The 23,071-nt window shown below is 26.0% G+C and overlaps 1 protein-coding gene across 1 annotated transcript; it reads left to right on the forward strand.

Moving 5' to 3' along the window:
* The first annotated feature begins 5,390 nt into the window (after nt 1-5,390).
* LOC145834757 (nucleolysin TIAR-like) lies at nt 5,391-18,165 on the forward strand. The gene is made up of 12 exons (XM_082942267.1): nt 5,391-5,481; nt 5,753-5,849; nt 10,315-10,413; nt 10,742-10,793; nt 10,880-10,967; nt 11,034-11,109; nt 12,213-12,309; nt 13,554-13,737; nt 14,383-14,530; nt 15,608-15,732; nt 15,964-16,329; nt 16,518-18,165. Exons 1-12 carry the CDS (start codon nt 5,426-5,428, stop codon nt 16,591-16,593), a joined length of 1,464 nt encoding a protein of 487 aa, XP_082798393.1. The 5' UTR covers nt 5,391-5,425; the 3' UTR covers nt 16,594-18,165.
* Nucleotides 18,166-23,071: the final 4,906 nt, after the last annotated feature.

A 23,071-nucleotide genomic window follows, 5' to 3' on the forward strand; every position in this document is an offset into this window, starting at 1 on the left:
TAATATATGGCAAAACGTTTAAAATTGTATTTCATTGAGAAAGTTAGTGATTTCTACTTTCATAAACTTGACATCGGTTCTAGGTTACTAGATTTCATCAAGATTGTTAAGTTATTTTGTATTCTATTTCATGGCCAGGCAGAAGTTGAGCAATGATTCAGCCAAAATTAAGGCCATAGGGGGGGTCCAACATTTTTTTTTACTAAAATTAACTTAGGCTTTTATATGAAAGCTTAAAGTACAAACTATAAGCCAGTTTTTATAGAATTCAAAAATATCATTTAACATTTGAGATATTTAACTTTTTGTAAAATTTTTCCAATATAAACGTATGGACCGCAAATTTTTTGGGGTCAATTTTCTCGGAAATTTTAAAATTCACTAAAATCCTATCTCCTCCTTCATTTTTAGACCTAGAGACTTCAAATTTTCAGGAAATGTTCCTTTTAATATTTTGAAGAATCTGAATGTTGGAATTTTTGAAATTTTGAAAAATAAAAATTTTATCCAAAAAAAACTAAAAGAAAGGGTAGTTTTTTGACAATAATTTTTTTTTTTACTCAAAATTAAAAAAATTCTTTAATAGATCTCTTTAAAGTTTAATGATACACATTCTGTAAAAATTTGAGAAAGATTACTCGAAAAATGAAGGAGGAGATAGATTTTTAGTGAAATAGTCTTTTTTCGCATTTTTAGTTTTTGCCTTCCATAAGGAACCTATTGAACGCCCTTTCTTTGATCGCTTATATCTTAAAAGTTACTTTGATTTTTTTTAAGCGGTTAAAAGTGTCTGATAGCTCAGATTAAATTCTACAAAATAAGATCAAGTTGTAAAAAACAAAGTGGACCCCCCCCCCTATGGCCTTAATCATCAATGAGAACAAACATGTTGCAAAGCAGTATAATTGCTAAACAGCTAATAAAAAGCCATCTTAAAAGTAATGAGTTTACAGCAAGCAAAATTTTGATTAAAAAAAATTACTGCAATCAGTTAGAGCCTCTAGCATTAGGTACAAACTATTTTTGGTATCAAAGAAAACCAAAACTCAGGCTAGCTGTTTTTGTCTCTCAAAATGTCTGTTTACATTTACATTTTTCTTTTGTTTACATTTTTACATCTTTTTGTTTACTTGTTTACATTTTTCTTCAATAGTATATGTTAAAGAAGTTATACAAATAGTTGATAACTATAGAAAAATATTAACATGACGACATTACATATTTCATTACGTTTGTTTTTCATATTGTTATTCAGAAATAAAAAAAACTTAAGTGTTTTAAATTCTTAAATTTGCTATATAAAATAAATTAGGCCTTTTAAAAACTATTCAAAATGTCTCTTATATCTTAACTATTATATTGATCTACTAAAATACTACTCCTGCACATAGTTTAATACTGTACATAGCATAAAGTTTTCATTATATGCTATAAGCTATATAAAGTAGACATTAAGACTGTGAAACATCAAGCTCTATCCTATAATAAATGTAAACTTGATAACTTAGATGATAAAAGAAAAGTAATATTAACATATCATTGCTATTAAAACTATGTAAAAGAAGAGTATAAACAGTAGCTTAATATAGTTGTTCTCTAACACTATCTATTAAGCAAAAAAAAATTAATAATTTCCCTAAAAATATGCTATATTTTATGGATTACCCTATAAACTTTTTTGAAATTCTAGTGTGAACCCTGTATAAATTGACAAAAAAAAATGTGCACTTACAAAAAAAAAGTTTACTTGAAAGTTCTATTATAATAGACTATACTACTACAACTTGTATAATAGTTTGTGTCGTTTATCTGGTTATAAGACTAACTGGACACTGAACAACAAAGGTTAGAGCAGAGTTTCCCAAAATCATTTTCATAAAGACCCACTTTGATGAAATTAAAAAAAACCCACATTACTAGTTAACTACCATTTTTTTTGCCTACTAATTAACACCCCATCATAGCCAATATTGTCTATTTTGCAAAAATGTCAGTCTAAATAAGTCTAAAATGAGAAATGTCTGGCTAAATTTGAAAAATTTTGTGCACAAACCCTGTTGAATTTTTAGACATAATTGTGTAAAATTGTAGAACTTTACATACTGGCTCAGTGGACTACACTCAAAACTTTATTTTATGCTTAAGTAAGGCACCTTTTTCACAAATTGATCTAAATTTAAGTATCTTTTACTAAGATAGCAAATTCTATCAATTGTTTCTTAAAATTCAAGTTTATCTATTTAGATATAATGGTAAAAATTCAGTAAGTTCTATTAGAAAAGACCTATGGCATAAATATCTGCTTTCTTGTAGATTTAGTTTAGTCATTGTAAATTCTCTGCTTTCACACATTAAGATTTTCATGCATCTATCAAGATTGCTATGAACTCAGAATATGTTGAAACTTATGAAAGTTTTAGAATGACTGAGGGAATATTTAATGTACCAATTTATTGCTAATAACAACTTTTTTCAATTAAACGATTTTATTTAAGCAGTGCTTTAAAATTTAACTAATTTATTTTTCAAAACTAAATAAATACTCACAAAAGTAATTAAGGGCATAAGAGGGTAAATTACTTTTTTCACAATTTGATCTTATTTTATAGAGTTTTAACTAAGCTACAAGATACTTTTTACAGATTTTAAAAATTCAAAAAAATTTTTTGAGATATAGCAGGTCAAATTTGGAGGCAACAATAGGTGCCTTATGTGGGGCAAAAAAAGACAATTTCACTAAAAATCTATCTTCTACGTTTTTTGAGATAACTACCTCAAATTTTCAGGAAATGTCACTTACAATATTAAGAAAATTCTGTCTGAAGAAAATTAAAACTTTTATTTTTCGTTTTTTGGTCATAAAGTTTTTATTTATATATTTTTTTAATTTTGTACTGACAGAATTACCTAAATGTTGCAAGTAACATTTCCTGAAAGTTTGAGGTAGTTGTCTCAAAAAATGTAGGAGATAGATTTCTAGTTATTTGCCGTTTTAGTTTGCATCCACATAAGGAACCTTTTGTAGTCTCTAGCTATATCTTAAACAATATCTTTAGTATTGAAAATATGTAAAAAGCAACTTGTAGCTTAGTTGAAAATCAATAAAATAAACTAAATTGTGAAAAAGGTGATTTACTTTATGCTTTAAATCAAACAAAATACAAGCAAACTTAAGAAACAATCAAAATAAAATTAATCATAAAACTAAAAATATCAATTAGATACAAAATAGACTATTTAAAAATGTTAAGTGTAATTTTAGATCCTTTATCAATACCTCGTTGATAATTAAGTTTTGGTTTAAAAATTGCCTCTATTGCTAATAAATTGTTTTGATTTTTACAAATTTTAATTAAATTAAAACAACCAAAAATATTATTGTGATTTTAAACAGCTAAAGTTGGAAACTATTTTTCATTGAAAGATTGGATCAATAAGTTTTACAGGCGTTGCATCATTTATAAGTTTCAAAGTCCAGGTGACCTAGATACCCAACATATTAGAGAAACAAAGCTACAAATGTTTGTCAGAATTAATGAACATACAAGGCCCACAAATGGTGCAGTATTCTCAATTATAGAACAATGTAAAATTTGTCGAAATCACAATAATATTTTTGGTTGTTTTGATGTAACTAAATTTTGTAAAACTTGGTTTCATCAGATAAACTTCTGTTTATATTATTTCTATTCTGGTCAACTCCGAGTCAAATATGCAATATTTTAGGTATTAAAAGCATTTTGAAGAAAAGTAGCATTAATTTTAGATTTAAAATTATTTTGTTATTACTAAGTCACATTTGTGAAACACTTAACCAAATGATAGTAGTTATACTTAATAAATTTCTTATAACTTTAAAGTTTTAATCTTTTCTTTTCCAAACTTTTCAATCCCGTCTCTAAGACATGGTTTCCAAAACTACTTGAAAAATCTGCCTAATTAAGTTATAAAAAGTAAAAATCTCAATATTACAAATACAAGAAATTTTTATCAAGTTATCCTATAAGTTTTACTATTATAATAAATAATTTATTGTATTACATACCTTTTGTATAATGTAGATCATTTAGAGTTTGTTGTAACAAATCTCATTAACAAACTTAGAAAGTATTAGTTATGATCTTTTAATAAAATTTAAAGTTTATCTTAAGCACTGTCTTAATGTATAACAAATATTATCTAATATTTCTAGTTTTTTTAATGTATTATGTTAATTTATCTTCTAAAATTGTATATTGAAATAAAAAATTGAACTAAATTAAAATTATTAAATAAAAAAACTTTTTCCTTAACATATAAAAGTAGTGCTTAAATAATAAAGTAGTGTTCATATAAATATAAGGCCGAAAAAGGGGCCATAGTATGGTAGATAAATACATTTTTTATTAAAATTGACATTGACGTTTAAATCTAAACTTTAAATTTAAAATATATGTCATTTTTGAAAGAACATATAACTTAATAGCTTTTGAGATGAAGTCAATATTCTCAGTAAGTAAAAAAAACACTAAAAACCAATCTTTTTTTTTTAGTTATTTTTGAAAGATTTTTTTTTCTGCATGTTTTTTAAATTTATGAAAATTAGACCAGGGTTTCCCTAGCTTTAATTCACAACTAATCTCTTGGCAAAAAATTCTAAATAATCTCTCTTGTTAGGTTTATTAGGTATTGCCTATATACTAGTTAATAACTCATTTACTTTTTTGCTGTCTTACTATTTATTATTCCCTTAATAGCCAAAATCGCTCCAGGAAGGCAATGTTGCCCATTTTGATAAAACCTGGATTAGACTAATAAAGTTTGGAAATTAGCTTAAAATTTGTATAAGGAAATAGTCTTTTATAGTTATTGTCTTTTTAAACTTTTTTAGTTAGTGCCTTTCATAATTAAATATTAAGATTTATTGCTAATGTTTCAAAAGTAACTTAGAAATTAAAAAAATTATAAAAAGCAACTGATAACTTTAAATTATTAATATAAAAATGAAAAGTTTTTTAACCCTATGGCCTTCTTATTTTATTAATTTTACTAATTATTTACTACAAATTAAGGAAGTAAATATAATAAATAAAGCCTAGCCAATTTTATAAAATATTAATATATGATTTTTACTGATAGTTTTGTTAATCATTAAACATGTTTAAAGCCATTATATAAATTTCTTATTCTGTGTGTTTTTGTTGCCAGAAGATGTATACAATTTAAATACTTATTATTTTTTGTGTCAAATTTTAATTTTCAATATTGTAACTAATGACAATAAAGTTGTTATAATAATTTCCAATAAGTATTGGATAAGTTAAGTGTTTGAATTGATATGTTACATAAGTTTTATAGTAATATGTAGAAAAATATTATAATTGAATATTAAAATTTAATTGTGTTGTAACAGTTTTTAATTATATTTTTATCCTAAATAAGCAAAATGATGAACAACTTACAACAAACTAACAAAGAAGATGACAACTTTCCAAGAACCCTGTAAGAATTACTTTTTTCTAGTGATATAAGTCTATATAAAATTTATATATTAAACGAATTAAAACATATTTAATAACCAAAATCTAGAGTTTTAATATCTTTAAGCACAAAAACAAAATACTGTAATATCAATCAAAAAAACATTATTAATTATAAAGATTTTAAGATATTATTGTTGTTATTGTCAAACTAAAACTTAAGTTTCATGTAAACGTTTTGTTGCTATTAGCTTTTTTGGTGAGACTAGTTTGTTACACTAAATAAATTTTAGTTATGTTGGAAACTTGAGCCCCCAAGTTTCAGAGTCCCTAATTACAGAATTGTTTGGTGTCATTGGAGCTGTAAAAGGGTGTAAGATGATTGCAGATGTTAGTTTGGTTTTGTTAGTAGATAAGTTAACACTTAAATATATTATTCTTATTTTAGTACAAATAAAATAATTTACTAAAATAAATTCCATATATTTTATCATGCTTTTATTGTGGTATATAACTAAATTTCCTGTTTTAGTTTTAAAGTAAGCAATAACTATTATGATAGTCAATAGATTATTAATTTCTAAAGTTTTCTACAGGTATTCCATATAGTACAAATAACGTTTATTAAAAACCAAATTAAGGCCATAGAGAAAATCAATTTTTTTAACTATAATTATAAATTATAAGATACTTTTCACAAAATTAAAAAAACTTTTGAGATATAGTCAGTTGTGTAGCAACTGCGTGTGCTAAGTTAAAAATCTTGCAACATTTAAAAAAAGTGGCTTACCCATATTATTACTCTTTAATACTAAATATTTTCAACCATAAAACTAACATAAGTACAGTTCATAAATGTTTAAAAAATAGAAGTTAGTATTCAATTTTTTTATTCTGTGTTTTTAAGTTTATCATTAATTTTTTTAGCATAACTTTAGTGATGTAATCAAACTACTATCTATTATAATGAGGGCATAAGGGGGTCCAAATTTTTTTTTAGGTAAATTAACATTTGCACTTATTTCAAAGCCTAGAGTATATCTTATTAGATCATTTTTATAGATTAAAAAAAGATCAACTAACTTTTGAGATATAACTAGTTATGTAAAAAACATTGATACAACTGTAGGGAATCAAGTTTTTCTTAGAATTTTATAGAATTCACTAAAATCTATCTTGTCCTCCATTTTTAAGCTATTGACCTCAAATTTTCAGGAAATAAACCCTACATTAAAGGAGAAAATCATATAGTAATAGTTAAAAAAGATTAAATTTTGTTGGCCAAATTTAAGAGAAAATTTCAATATGTTTTTAATGAAAAAAAAATTACTTTAAATAATTAAAAATCCTACAGTAGGATTATTAATTTATAAGTTTTGATTAAACTGAAAAAGTTTAAAAAAGATTGCTTAAAAACTGTTGGAGAAGACAGATTTTTAATGAAATAGTCTTTTTTTGCCTTTTTAACTTCACTCTCCCCTAAGGATCCTATTGAACTCTCCGACTTTGTCTCCTAATCCCTTAAAAACTAATTTTTAATATAAGAACAGTAAAAAGCATCTCTTAACTAAGTTGAAGGTCTTTAAAATTAAATCAACATTTAAAAAAGTGCCTCATCCCCTATTCCTACAAATATATTAAACATTGTAACAGGAACTGATAATAAGAAGAAACTTTTTTATTTAAGTATGAAATTCATTAAACAGTATTTTAAGAATACATTAAGTAAATGGAAAAATTTCTTTAAGTCCACAGTTAAAAAGATCTACTGTTGTTTACTAAAAATTCAAGGTTTTTTGAACAAAATAAAACAAGCTTTTTGCATGCATGAGATTATTAAAGAATTAAATTGAACAAATATAAACTTTTAATAATGGAATTTAAGTTTTTGTAGTATTTTTTACTTAATAAAATTCAGCATATCTTAAAAAACTGCTGCAGAAAGAAATTGTTTGTTTATTGAAAAATTACATAACTAATCATTTATCATTTTTTAACTTAAAAAGTAGCAAAAAGAATTGTTCATAAATGTTTTCAGATAAAATCTGTTCAATTAAGGCCATAGGGGGGTCCAACATTTTTTTTTTACTAAAATTAACTTTGGCTTTTATATGAAAGCTTAAAGTACAAACTATAAGCCAGTTTTTATAGAATTCAAAAATATCATTTAACATTTGAGATATTTAACTTTTTGTAAAATTTTTCCAATATAAACGTATGGACCGCAAATTTTTTGGGGTCAATTTTCTCGGAAATTTTAAAATTCACTAAAAACCTATCTCCTCCTTCATTTTTTGACCTAGAGACTTCAAATTTTCAGGAAATGTTCCTTTTAATATTTTGAAGAATCTGTATGTTGGAATTTTTGAAATTTTGAAAAATAAAAATTTTATCCAAAAAAAACTAAAAAAAAGAGTAGTTTTTTGACAATAATTTTTTTTTTACTCAAAATTAAAAAAAATCCTACAATAGATCTCTTTAAAGTTTAATGATACACATTCTGTAAAAATTTGAGAAAGATTACTCAAAAAATGAAGGAGGAGATAGATTTTTAGTGAAATAGTCTTTTTTCGCATTTTTAGTTTTCGCCTTCCATAAGGAACCTATTGAACGCCCTTTCTTTGATCGCTTATATCTCAAAAATTACTTTCAGTTTTTTTAAGCGGTTAAAAGTGTCTGATAGCTCAGATTAAATTCTACAAAATAAGATCAAGTTGTAAAAAACAAAGTGGACCCCCCCCCTATGGCCTTAAATTGGTTTGTGAAAATAAGAAATGTCTCATATACTGATTAGTATAAAATATTCATTTTTTCCTATTGAAGGCCATAAAAAGATCAATTTTTTTTGTGAAAATTAACATTGGCTTGTGTATGAAAGCTATTAGTATAAAATACAATTTAGTTTTTATAGAATTTAGATATTTTACCTAACTTTTGAGATACTGTAAATTTTATAGAAAGTTTCCAATACAAATGTATAGACCGCAAATTTTTCAGACTTCATTTTCTTGGAAATTTAAAAATTCACCATCAATCTATTTATCCTTCATGTTTTGAGCTAGGTACCTCAAATTTTCAGAAAATATTTTTTTTATACTTTTAAAGATATTTTAATGTTTGGGTTTTTAGGAAAAATTAAATTACTTTTTTTTAGATAACAAAAAAATAGGTGCTTTTTTTCAAACTTAAAAAATCCAGCATTGAAAAGAATTAAAAATTAGTAATGGACCTACTGTAAATGAAGAAGAAGATAAATTTTTAATAAAATTATGTATTTTTTTGCAATTTTATTTTGCTCCATCTTTAAGGAACTTGTTGAGTTCACCAACATTGATTACTTCTCTCTCAAAAGTTACTTGAAATTGTGTTAAGTGAATAAAAATTTAAAATAGTTTAGGTAAAACTCTACAAAATTAAATCAAAAGTTGGCCCTAATTAGTAAAGAAATTGTTAATGTCCTTATTTTAAGTTAGTTTTAAAAATAATTCTTATTTTGATTAGAATATTTTTTTTCAGTTTGTTAAAATAGGATTTTTTCTTTTAATGCAAGGATAATTTTCTGAAAATTTGAGGTCAATAGCTTGAAAGATAAAGAAGAAGAAATATTTTTGGTAAATTTTTATATTTTAATTTAAATGGACAGTGAAAAAATATTTTCCATAAGTTTGGATCGTAAACTTTTTACAAAAACGGCTGTATCTCAAAAGTTGAAAATTAATTTATAGTTTATACTTCAAGCTTTTATATAAGAGCCAATACTAAATTGTTATATAAAAAAGGCCTTACCTCTATTTACTTATAATAGATAGTCATAATAAATCAGTAACTTGATAATAAAATGCAAACTATTAAATATGTTTAAGTTTCAACTTTTTTTAATTTTACTTTATAAACACACAATTATGTAAAAGTTTAGATGTTTTAAGAATGTATACTATTATTACTGCAAGTGTAGCAAAACTGTTTTACTAAAATGTCTATGAAAATTAGTTTTTAGTTAATAAGGTTTTAAAAGTTAATCAAAAATGAGCTATATATATGTGTATTTATTTAATTAATTTTAAGATGTTAATTTTTTGTAATAATATCATAATCAAAAATAGTGATCTATTAGAGCTAATCTTTTTTGCTGAGACTCTGATCTTGATTTAATAAAAAAATACCTGATCTGTCACTAGTTTTCGCAGATATTACAATTATAATCTTTAAGTTAGTTTATTACAAATAAACCAATTAAAAATCTTTCAAAATAATATTTTTCCACTTAAAACAAATAATAATCATATACATGGTTATTTAAAAAAAAAGTTCTGGTATATCACTATTTTTTTTTTATATAAGTATTGTTTTCTTAAAGAATTCTAAAACTATTTAAATGTTTATATAACATAAAGGTAATGTATCTTTTCGAACGAACGCATCATTGTAAAAGTTTTAAGTAAAGTTGAACTGTTGTTATACAAATTATTATGATTTTTTTATAAAAGAACTATAAATATCTGTGTTATAAGTTTTATTTTACATTTTAAAAAATAGTTAAATTATATTAGTAAAGCTTGCTAAATACCTTTATTACGATGTATCAATAACCTACTGTATAGTGGTGAATATTTTAAACCTCAGTAGATTTTCAAATTGCTTATTTATCTATCTTTCCTTATATATATGTTTTTGTTATAAAGCTAATTTTATGTAACCTTACTTAATTTATACTAACTTTTATGACTTTTAATTTTATTTATAAACATTTTAATGCAAACTTTTTACAATAGTGTCATTCATATACATCAGACATTTAAAGATATAAGAACTTTGTCATAAAAGGTTTATATTTATTTATAACTATTATCTACAGCCGAACTCTCAAGATCCGTATTGCTTTGTTGAGTATTTTAGTCATCACCATGCATTAGCTGCTCACAGTGCTATGAACTGCCGTCCTATACTTGGAAAGGTATTATTATTTTTTATTATGCTTACTCTGTATGTAGATTAATAAAATCTGTTAAAATTTTAAACAAACATAATAGAAAAATGTTTCATTGAAGCTAATCTAATTGAATGCTTAAAATAAAGTCCTAATAGCTGTTTTGTTAGCTCAACAAACATTGTAACATACGATAAATATTTTAAATCTAGGAAAAACAGTAAAATGTAAGATTCAGCTGTTTTTGTAGATAAATTTTAAGCTTTATTATCGATTAAGTTATATTTAAATTTTAACTAGCCAGTTTTAATTGAAAAACTTTGTATACAGTTTGTTTTTACTATATTTTGTTCAGGAAATAAAGGTGAATTGGGCAACAAGGCCTTCAGGGAAACGCGATCCTCCAAGTAAGTTTTCTGTAAAGCGTTATTGTATTTATAATACTGTTTTTTTTTTGCCATGACCAATAAAATTATTGTTCTACGAAAAACAGGCCACCATCATATTTTCGTTGGTGATCTCGCACCTGAAACAACATGCGAGGATTTGCGCGCTTTTTTCGCCAAGGTCGGCGAAGTAGCGTGAGTTGATTTTTTTAACAACCTACATCTTCGTTAAAAAATTTGCTAATGTTTTTTTATTCACAGGGATGCCAAGGTTATGAAAGACATGACCACCAATAAGTCTAAAGGCTATGGATTTGTTACTTTTGTCAATTATCAGGTATTTATATAAAAAATAGTTCATTATTCAAGTGTAATTTGTAGTACATACACTGTTTTATTTTGAATTTAGCTTTGAGGAAAATGATATTTTTATTGCCTTATGAAAATCAAGTCCTAGACTGCGTTTAATATGCTTCTCAGTTTAGTAGTCAAATAAAAAGTTTTAAATTTAAACCATTTTCTTCTATTTTTTTATTATTTCAAGTTGTACTACATGTACTTTTTGTACAAGTTAAGTAAGGAAAAGTGTTTACGAATTTATTTCAAAGTAGATATATTATGACTAGTAGGTCTTACTTGTTTTTACAAGTTAGGTTTGTTTTGTAAATTATGGCTCAGCTTCTAAATACTTATACAGATAAAAAAAGAATAAAAGAGTTTATAAAATCTATGTGATCAAATTTTATGAATATAATAGATTCCGTATTAAAGTTGCAATAACACTATTTGATAAGAATCTATGTTCTTCTGTCTTTAAAAACTTCATAGCTTATCCTTGATAGTTTGTTATAAAATAACTTCAGAAAATTTTCACATTTTTAAAAGGTCATCTTTTTTTTTAAATATCAAATTGTTGTAGTTTTGACCTTAAATTTATATTTAAAAATTTCATTAAATTTCACATGTAAATGATTTAAAGCTACTAAGAGAAAGTTTTATAAAATGTTAAATCCTCTTGCTTAAAAAATAAAGACTTGCAGTGAATAAATTGTGTTTAAACTTCCTAAAAAATTGCTGCCTACACGTTTGTCTACCAAAACCCTTTAAACTTTTTTTTACTTCAATATTTTTTTTTCTTAAAAGTGGCTTATAGTTTTTTCTTAAAGCTCTTGTGTAAAAGCCAATATTAGTTTTTTTAATATCTTAGCCTTTTCTATCGCTTTAACTATTTAACAAACAACAAAAACTCCTTATGATTATATCAAGTACTGCTGTTTAGATATTCGAAATACTTGTCAATGTTGTATTTGTAATCGATTAAGTAGAAAACTAAAAAGCTAAATAGTATAAAAATCTAATATAATCTTAAAGTTGAGCGAAGTGTAAACGTTTCTATAAGTATAAGATGTACAGTAATTAGCTTGAACTTAAACATTATAGGATGCACAAGATATTGTTGATAAGAAGACAGTGTTGTCGGAATCTCTTCACGGAAGGCAGGTTCGCTGTAATTGGGCATCTCGCAAGAACGGAACTCGTGAGTAATTTACACTTGTCTATCAGTGTTCAAGTAGCATATAAGTATAATAGCATTTGTGTTACGTTTTGCACTTGCTACTGAGTTTGAAACTGTTTTTATCAATTATGCTAGTTGAAATGATTGAGTTTATATAAAAAATAACAATGATACATAAGATATTAATTTGGACAAACATAAACAGCTTTTTTTTACTAGATTGCCAATTTTTTATCCATCGTTTTTTACAATTAAAATATGTTTCAAGCTTCAATTAGTTGGAAATTTATATGGTTTTTAGATAACTTAATACATCTTTAACTGCTTTTTAACAAAACTAAGTAATAAATAACTAGCGAGGGTTTAAACTCAACAACAAATTTCTAACTTTTGAAATTTATTATATAGTAAAACTAAGGAACAAAATAAAGTATTAGTTAATGGATATATAAATGGTAGTCCATGTTCGAAAAAAATTGAATTAAACTAATCTACAAGAATAAAATACAAATACTTTACTCTTACAAACTGTTAATGTAAGCGCTAAATAACAAATATTGGTTTTTGGGGTTGCACTTTAAGAATTTAAAATTTTATTAAATTTATTTGTTTTTTCTATTAATTTTTGTAAACGTAGAAAAAACAAGCAAGCATGTATAACTGCCAGTTATGCAATAAAAAAAAACAAATTTTGTTTTTATTAGCCATTAACTAAGGCTAATTTTCTTCAGAAAACAACAACTATAGTAAACATTTTCTTTAATATTTAGAAAATGTAAATTTTAAAATTTTGTGTATGTTTTAAGACATCCTTTTTTACAAATCTATTGACATAATTACTATCAGAAAAATTATTCTGAATATTTTTGCTTACAATTTTAAGAAATATGTTAGTTTGTTTGCATATTAGTTAATAGATTTTATTTTTATACTATATTTATCATTGATAATCTATTATTTACTTTTGATTTTACTTGAAGTATTTAGCTTATATTTGTTTTACTGTTGTTGATACACATATTAATTTTTTTCTAGTTTAATTTAATCACATTAGAAATAATAATAGCTCTAAATTGAAAAATCCAAATAAAAATTTATGTGTTAATAAAATAAAACTTTTAAAGTGAATTTTAAACTATCTATTTGTTTAAAGTAGTATTATAATCTCAAAAATAAATTCTACAAGGTATAAACTTCAGAACATCACAAGTATTTAAAGTAGCATCTGCATCATTTTAACTCTAATTTTTCACACGTGAGCGCAGCGCAGCAGAACCCCAAACTGGACTTGAGCGTGGTGATGAACCAGTCGACTCAGAGCAACTGCACCGTTTACGTGGGTGGCTGCATGTCGGGGCTGACCGATCAGCTGATGAGGGAGGCTTTCACCGAGTTCGGCAACATCGTTGAGATCAGAGTTTTTCCCGACAAGGGATACGCGTTTGTTAAGTCAGTTTAGTTTTTATTCGAATTGGTGTATTTAAAATTTAGATTGCATATTATTTTCATTTATTATTTATTTTTACAGTTTATTATTAACAAAACAATGTTTAACTCCTGTATTGGTATATAGGAGATCGTCAGTTGTAATAAACAAATCTGAAAAAAGCTTTTGTACAAAATAAATGGAAGTATGTAAAAATATTTAAAAAAAAAAAAAGGAAAACTAAGTATTGAACTTATGGTTTAACAACATTAAATAGAACTTAATGATGCTAAACTTGAGTGAAAATTTAAACTTAATTAAAATTTTTATATTAGTTTAGCATCATTAACTTAATTTTATGTTGTCAAACCATAAGTTCAATACTTTGATTTTCATTTTGTTTTATTAAATATTTTTACATATCTTCCATTTATTTTGTTCAAAAGCTTTTTCAGATTTCTTTATTACAACTGATGATCTCCTATATACCAATATAGGAGTGAAACAATGTTTTGTTAATAATAAACTGTAAAAAAAAGTAATAGATAAAAATCTCCTCAAAGATATTCAAGTCGAGAACGTTGAATTGTTTGATTTAAAACAAATTACAATATATTACTTTTTTTTACTCAAATTTTGAACTAACTGATTGCTTTTTTGTGTTGTAGGATGGACAATCATGCTGATGCAGCGCGTGCCATCGTTGCAAAGCATCAGACCTCGCTTGAAGGATACAACATCAAGTGCTCTTGGGGTAAAGAGGGAACGTCCAGTTCTGGTCAGCAAATGAATCAGCTGCAGTATTCTAACAACAATGTTAGTTGTTTAGTAAAATAAAGACTATTGTTTTAATTTTCTACTGTTCATAAACACTAAGAATAAATTATTAGCTATCATATGTCATTAAATCGCTATATTTATTAAATTTACTGCTGTGTTTTTGTTAAAGGATCAATATTTGTAGCAGTTTTTCGAAAAGTGGTTGGGTTTATCTAAATTAAAAAAATTGTTTCCTTTTTGAGTTTTATTATTCATTTATAAAACAATTTAAAACTTCTCTCTAACATCATATGTTCATGACTAAATACTTAACATACATGTTTTGACTAACGTAGTTTGTAATAATTTTTTATAAGTTACAAGCATACAAACGCTAAAGTGTTTAATTTCTAAGATTGAATAAATTAAAGTTTAAAGCATTTAAGTAGCCGTAGGTTCATTAAAAAAGGTAATGTCAATCAAAACTGCTTTATTATATCTTAATTAAATCTTATTTTATATTTACTAGTTATGCTTTATAAGTCATTGTTTTACTTAGCAGTGCCCTAAAACTTAATTTTATAATGGTATTGGTTTGTCATATAATAAGATAGTTTAAAGATTGTCTAATTTACAGAATTGTTACATTAAGGTTAGTTATTGATTAAAGCTTATAGTTTTTTATAAAGACAATCTAAATAATCTTTTTAAGTAGTTTATGTTATAAGTTTAGCATTTTAAACATATTTTTAATCTACTTTAATGTCTGCTGAATTTTGATACAAAAAGTTTACAAACCTAAAACCATAATTGACACAAATAAATTCTTTTTTTCTCATAATTGTTTTATTAATACGTAAATACAAAATATAATTTATACTTTTTATCTATGTCTTTATTACCATTTTTTATCATAGCTAGTAAACGATATACATGTTCTATACACTTGAAAATAAATTAAGTTTTTAGTTCCTTCAAAATTAAAAAAAAATAATCATTATTTTATCATACAACACATTTTCTGCTCACACTATCATATTTTTAAACACATGTGCACACTGCACACTTTGGAAAACTCTGGTTTAGTAAGTACTTCGTAATGATATTTTGTAAATAAAACAAAACATTTTACAGCCGGTGAATCAAATGATCAACCAAATGGAAGGGCTTCAAGTGGGCCAGTGGTCGCAGCAGGAAAGCAACATGTGGAACCAGCAGTCGCAAATCAACCAGCAGTCCCAGCAGATGGCCGCTTGGAAGTTTGTTTTGTACATTTTGTTTTAATTTAAAAATATTTTGTATACCCTATCTTGGTTTATTAAACAGTAAGTTAAATAAAAATATCATTGAAAAGGTTTTTATTAAAACTAGAAATTATGAATTTAGTGTGATAGGTTGTAAATTACTATGTTTAGAACAAATTAAAAAGTAAATTTCTATAAGTCAAAAATTTGTTTAAAAAAAAAAACCGATTTGTATTTTAAATGCAGTCAACACCAAGGAGGTCAGCAGACAGCCACGTGGAATGCCTGGGCTCCCAGCGCCAGCTCCATGGCAACCATCGGTAGCCAGCAGCAGCAACAAGGTGGAACCAGCGGGTGGACTGCCACTCAGCAAACTAGCAACTCGTGGACTGCAGGCGGAAGCGGCGGTCAGCAGCAGGGGGCGAGCCAGAACCCGTGGGCGCCCACGGCGACTTACAGCCAACAGCAGCAGCAGAACTGGGGTTGGACCCAGCAGGCGGCGGGAGCGACCGGGGACGGGTGGAACAACAGGGCCGCGGCCCAGCTTCAGCAGGTGGTTGCTGGTGGCAACGGAAGCAACGGGCACTCGATTGGTACGTGGAACGGGCAATGGTTGGTTGAATTATGTTTATGAGTGTTTAAGTAAAACTAATACAAATTATTTTCAACGCAGTTGGTATTTAAAGAATGTTGTTAACAATTAGATTTTTTATAAAATCAATTTAAAATTCCAATACAAGATCACAATGAGCTGTCACTTGTCTTATCTGTAATATAGTTGCAAGTGTATATATTTACAGGGGAAGTTTCCAACAATCAAGCAACCAGCAAGCAGGCGACCCCGGCACCAACAATAATTCTGACATCAAATTGTAATTTTTGTGTTCCTTTCATTACTTTCTTTATCCATTTGTTTTTTCACTCAATAAGTATGTGTGTTTGTTATTTTTTGTGATTTGATTTTTTTACGTGTGGTATCGGTATATAGTGAGATTTTTCATAATCTTTTTAATAGTTGAATTTAATTACTTTTTGTTTAATTTTTGCGCTCTCTCCCTAAATTAAGAAAGTTTGTTTCGAAATACGATCGGTTTCAATTTGAACTCCCATAAGCTGACATACTATAACTTGAAACGTAAATAAAAGCCTAGTTGTCAGTTGTTAGACAAAGTTGTGCCTTTATAATTCTCGTGTAGTCTATATAATTTGATAACCACAATAAATTAGTACAATAAATAAATTGAGTTAGAACAAAAACAAAATAAAACGGCCAGCCTTTAATTGCGTTTAATTATCAGTGAGTACGTTACTGCCATGTTTTATATTTTTCTAAAAGTCTTGCTATCGAAGATTAAAAGCTTTTTGCGGTTATAAAACTTTTTTAAAAGAATAAAACATTAAAAACCTAGCTAAAAACTCCACTATGTAATGCTGCTCACTATATTACTCTCTTTTTTTTCTACGAAAACTTAAACAATTGGAAAATCAGTTATAATACTGTTTTACAGTTTAAACTTAAATGATTAATTTATTGCTTAATTGTTATCAAAGACTAAAATGAAGTGGTTTCGCAGTTAAAAATATTGTTTTTGTATAAAGTTAAATTAATAAAAATTGTTTGTTAAAAGAAAATAATATTAAAAAAATTTTTTGCATAAAAACTTATTTGATTTTACTTTTTATATTGTAAATTTACCTTTTTTAAAGTTATTAATTATTATCTACTTTACGTGCTACTGGTTTTAAATGCTTTTATAAAGGCTGGTCTAAACATTTTTTACTTTGAAGTTATTTTGAAGAATTTTCTTATTTCTTTTAATTTTTTACTACCTGTGCACAAATTTATGACACTTATTTGTACTCCAGTTCTTTTTATGAGTATTCCGTATCGATTTTATTATTTGTATTAATACTAATTGCTTGTTAACATTATTTAACGCATCTTACTTTTTTTTTAATATTATAATTTTGTTTTTTTGATTAAGTACTGTTATATATAAATGCTGGAATTTACATTTATGTGTTGTTGTTGCAAACGTTGTTGGTGCTTTTTGATAACTTTTGTTCTAATGAAGACTTTCGTTGCACTCAGATCCATTTTAGTATTATCTACATGTTCTTTTGTATGTTTTGTTTTGCTACACCTACGGACCGACGACTTTTGAAACAATACTTTGTGCCTTGGAAATTTACAACTAAATGGTCGATAAGTGAAAAGGCGTCTGATGATTGTAGGTTTGAAATTGAATATTTTAAAAAGGACTTGAGCTATTTTTATTAACATTTTTATTTATGACAAAGTAAGCTAGACTTATATGCAGCTTTTTATTTATTTTATTTGTCCTAATATAAAGTACCAAAATTTTACATTTTGCATTGACTACATTTATTTTATGTTTATTACTTAACAATCTTTCTTTGCTCATTTAAGTTTGTTTGATTTCTATATAAATAAAGATCTTTTAAATAAACGTTGTTTAATTTTTATGAGTTCAAGAACACAACCTTAATTTATATCTAATAAGATACTAAATTAAGACAAATGTTTTTGTATAAATGGAAATTGAAGTTGTAGTTATGTTATATGTGGCTTAAAGTTTATCTTATAATAAGTACATTTTGTAGTAAAAATATTAACTATTCTATTTAAGTAAGAGCATAGATCGGCAGCCATTTATAAATTATGGGTAGGTTTTAATGGGCGAGTCTTTGTGTCCTATCAAGTTTATTTGAAAATATACTCCAACAAACAAATTAAAAATAAACCACCACTTAACTAAAAATTTATTGAGAGCAGTTGAAACTTTTTTTAAATAATAGTTTAGGTCATTTCGCTTAACTTAATTTTTTTTCTTGTTAGAAATTTCTTTTTTTTAATCCAGCTAAATGGGTCGTAGTCTACCAACCCCTAAAATAGAGCTTTAAATTTATGGATTTTTTATAAAGATTTCCTACCTACTTAAAACTTGACTACTGTAAATTATGCGCTAACCCATATTACGTTTTACTTAAGTTGATCAAGATTTAAATCATGCTAATTTAAGATGAAAGTTTCTCGCTAAAGTTGTTGTTCCGAATCCTGAAATATTTAGTTTTTTTTTAATGGTTACTAAGAAAAAGTAGAGTAAGAGTGGGCAACGTACGGGCTGAATCCAGCTACCAAGCAAAATTTCTAACCCGCAACGATTTTTTTACTGTAAAAACCAACTTGGTTGTAAACTATTTTATGAAGCTTTTTTATGTAAAAAAACTGAACTCCTAATTTAATTTTCGGTACAAATTAATGTTTGATAAATAATCATAAAACTACAGTTGAACATTTATATAGTTTATCTTTTAATTTTGCAGCTCGTATAAACATTTTCTTTAACAGTTTAAGCCCGCAAAATAACTATTCTAGTTAATCTAGCCCAGCTTTTTAAGTTGAGCAATAGTTCACAAAACGAATCTATTTAGTGTAAAAAACAGGGTTACCACACACTAAGTCTAGTTTAGATATTATCTTAAATCTGATTCTAGTTTATCAGCTTAATATTTTTCTATTTACAATTTATGTTTATTTTAAATGATTTTGGCATAATAAGGCATTTGAACTTCATTAAAAGTAAATTTGTTCAGTTTTTGGCTATTATAAATTATATTTTTCTTTTAAAGTCAAGGTTGTTGCCTAAAATGTAGTTACCCTAAGACATTTTTACATGTTTGTACTAAGATAAGCATTAAAAAAATAGTCAGATTTTTTTTAATTCGTAACTACATTTATTATAATTTTTAACTAATAAGTATAACTTTACCTTTGGACGTAAAGTTCAATATACATTTTATGTTAGATATATTCAAGAATTTTATACAAAATTTCTAGTCGATAGTGTTCGACAATTTTAATTGGAACTAAATATATATTTAATTATATAAAAACAATAGTCTAGACAACTGTTTCGTACATGAAATATAAAATTTCATGTACTCCTCAGTAAGCTACAGTTTATTAAAATAGTAAACAGAAATTTTGATTTTGAAAAGGTTATTTTAGAAAGGTCTTTTAAACTATTAGAAAAATGTTTTAAACAGTAAAAAAATGTTTAAAACTACTCGTTAATGTTTTAAAAGAACTTTTCCAAAATGCATAAAAGTTTGAATCAACAACTACAGCGTATTTTTCAAATTCAGCTATCTGTACAATAAACTGTACAAAATTTCTGTTTACTATTTTAATAAACTGTAGCTTACTGAGGAGTACATGAAGTTTTATATTTCATGTACGAAACAGCTGTCTAAACTATTTTTTTATATGATTAGCTAAATAATATTAGATATATGTGTGTATAAAAATTATTTCTTTTTTTTTTGATATATTTGATGTTGTAAAGTTTAATAGCCTCATTTTAGATAGAGTTTTTCGTTTTAGAGTTTAAATTTGACTGTAAGGTTTTTTTTTTATTTGTAGCTGATTATAATTTTTGTTAAGTTGGGTATGCAACTCGATGACTGAGAGGTTTTTTTGCGTATCCAGGTCTTTAAACCAAAATATTTTTAATAATTTTTGTTCAATTAACCACTATATATTTCAGCACTTCATTTTGATAATGAGGTGTGTTGCCAAATGAAAAAAAAACTATATTTTTTAGAACTAGCTTGTTTTAAATAAACTTAGTTTTTATTAACTTCTTTTTATTAATATTAACTTATTAAAATAAGACTTAGTTGTGAAGCATGTTTGACTAAACTTTTATAGCAATTATCAAAACATAAAAACCGATTGAAATATACTAAAGACATATGAAGACAGGCTCAATTCTTTTTAAATAGCTAATATCTTTAACTATCAAATTTAAAGGCTTATAAATTGAGTTAAGTGTCCAAAATTTTTGTATATGTCTTGGCAGTTAGTCCAACTTATACTTAACTTATAATGATACTCGGCCGTAGAATTTATACATTACAAATATTTTCACTGGTTATAAGTTTGTTTAATCGATTTTTCATGTAAGCATAGTTTAAGTATCTATTCTACAAAATTCAAATTTAGCTCTTACTGGTATTTGAATAATTACTTTAAATTGTTTATAATTCTAAAAAATTGTAGATAACAAACTTAACTTATTTATATCTATAAAATTAGTTTTTGTCAAAATATACTTATGGCAATACTTAGTGTAAAAAGGCAAAACAAAAATCGATATAATACTATTGTATGTTAGCATGAACTTTGAAAGGCAAACACAATGTAATTTTTAGGATAAAATGTGTAAATAACTATTTTTTCAACGTAACAAAAACTTTACTAAATCATTTAAATATGTATTTAAGGTTAAGTACGTTGTATTATCAATTTAACTAGTTGAAAGTTTCGTAAACGCCTTCCACAACCTCCGTACCCACAAAAGCCGGGTTCGCCATCTCAATATAGTTTTCCTCACCTTCTCTCGTAAACTTTGGTAGGTTTCCCTGTGCTGCGTTTCCAGTCTGATTAGAGTTGTTTCGGCTTCGCAATTTTACCTTCACAAGATAAACCAGACCTCCAGCTAAAATTGAAAAGCAAATAACAGCAGCTGCAATGATGCATATGATCACCTGATCACTTAGACCTTCGGGATCAGCTGATGCGGGTGAGTCAGGATTTTGCAGCAAAGTTGTCGTTGTAAGACTTTCTGTCAGAGAGTTTTGATCAGTAGAAACTCCTGTTGTGATTTCTGTCATTTGGGTTGTAGCGACTGCTGCTGTAGTAGCCTCAATTGCTCTTTCAGCAGTTTTTGAACCAGACTGTCCTTTTTCATAAATTTTTATACCCTTGCATATGCAGTCTTCATACACCCAAAACACTTTCTCATTCTCATTGGTTTTCTTTTGACATTTGTGTTCGCAGCCTTCAGATTTTTCGGTGCAGCTAATCCAATTCTCAACTTTGTTGCAAAAAGTGTCATAACAAGGTCTTAACTTGAGCAGCTCTTCAGCAAAACCCTCATGATATTTTTTAATACCATTTGCGATTATTTCTTGACATTTTTTGTTAGTAGGAATCGTAGTACTCATAGATATAGATTAAACTCAAAACACCTAAAAAATATTTTTGTATTATTATTATATTGTTTATTGTGCAATGTTGGACTCAGGCATCAAAACCTTAGCCGCTTAAACAGGACACACAAAAAGAAAAAGAAAATAAACTTATATTCAACACTTTAAGATAAATTTAGATATAAAAACATAATTTAAATGAAAACACAAGTTAAACACAATATGATATACAAATGAACTAAATTTAAAAAAATCAATTCAAAAAATTCAAACTTATATATTACTTAGTACACATAATAAAGAAGTTTGTCTAAAATCATCGCTTATAAAACAAAATTCATAATTACAAAATAAATGAAAGTTGTTCTGTAGGGGGAAGGCGTAGGAAAAAGAATATTTTTTTCTTTTGTTTATAGTGGAAAATTAGTGAATTTTACTGGTATTTATTGTATTTAAATCAAATCTTTTTAGCTTTAAACGAAATTGTTCAACCCCTCACAAGACACTAATTCCTGAGGTAGTCTGTTCCACATAGCTTTTGCTCTGTGAAAAAATGCGCCTTGCCACTGACTGTTTTGAAAATCATGTTTACATTTTATTTTCAAATTATTTCCTCTTAGTTGATATTTATTTTGGGAAAAACTAAAAAACAGGTTAAAAAGACTTTTATATTTGCCATTGATAATTTTGTAAAGAGTTAATAGATCTAATTCCCATCTTCTATATTCCAGTGATTTTAAGCCAAATTTAATCAATCTATCATTATATGATGTGTAAGTTATGTTGCAACGATTACAAATAAGACGGGTAAAACTCCTTTGCACAGATTCAATTTTATTAATGTCCTTTTTTAAATATTGGGACCAAATTTGCGTATTAAACTCAAGTTTGAAACTTTTTAAGTTTTAAACTCATTATAATAACTAATATTCCATTATTTTTATAGTACTTACTGAATTTCCTCTAGCATTGGTTCAAAAGTCTTAGAATGTTAAAAAAATTCTACTTATTTTTTAAAATACATATTTTAACATACTTGTAGATAGCATAAGTATAAAGTTTCTCATAATCTTAAACTTTAAATTTTAAAACGTAAAATACTTTTTTATAACGTGTATATTTTTATTTAATGAAAAAAAAGTTAGAACTAAATTGTTTTTGTGCAAATGAAACACTAAATTATATAGAACTATTTCAGTTTAAAACTACGTAGTAAATCCAAATTTACCAAGTTATTTTTACCATTATCTTAATGGTAAATTAAGTCTTATCTATGTTGATTTTTTATTTAAATAAAAAAAAAACTAGTAATACAAACTAACTGATTGTTGTTAAG

The sequence above is a fragment of the Thalia democratica genome, chromosome 4 (genome assembly GCF_965202585.1).
Source record: "Thalia democratica chromosome 4, ktThaDemo2.hap1.1, whole genome shotgun sequence".
NCBI lineage: Eukaryota > Metazoa > Chordata > Thaliacea > Salpida > Salpidae > Thalia > Thalia democratica.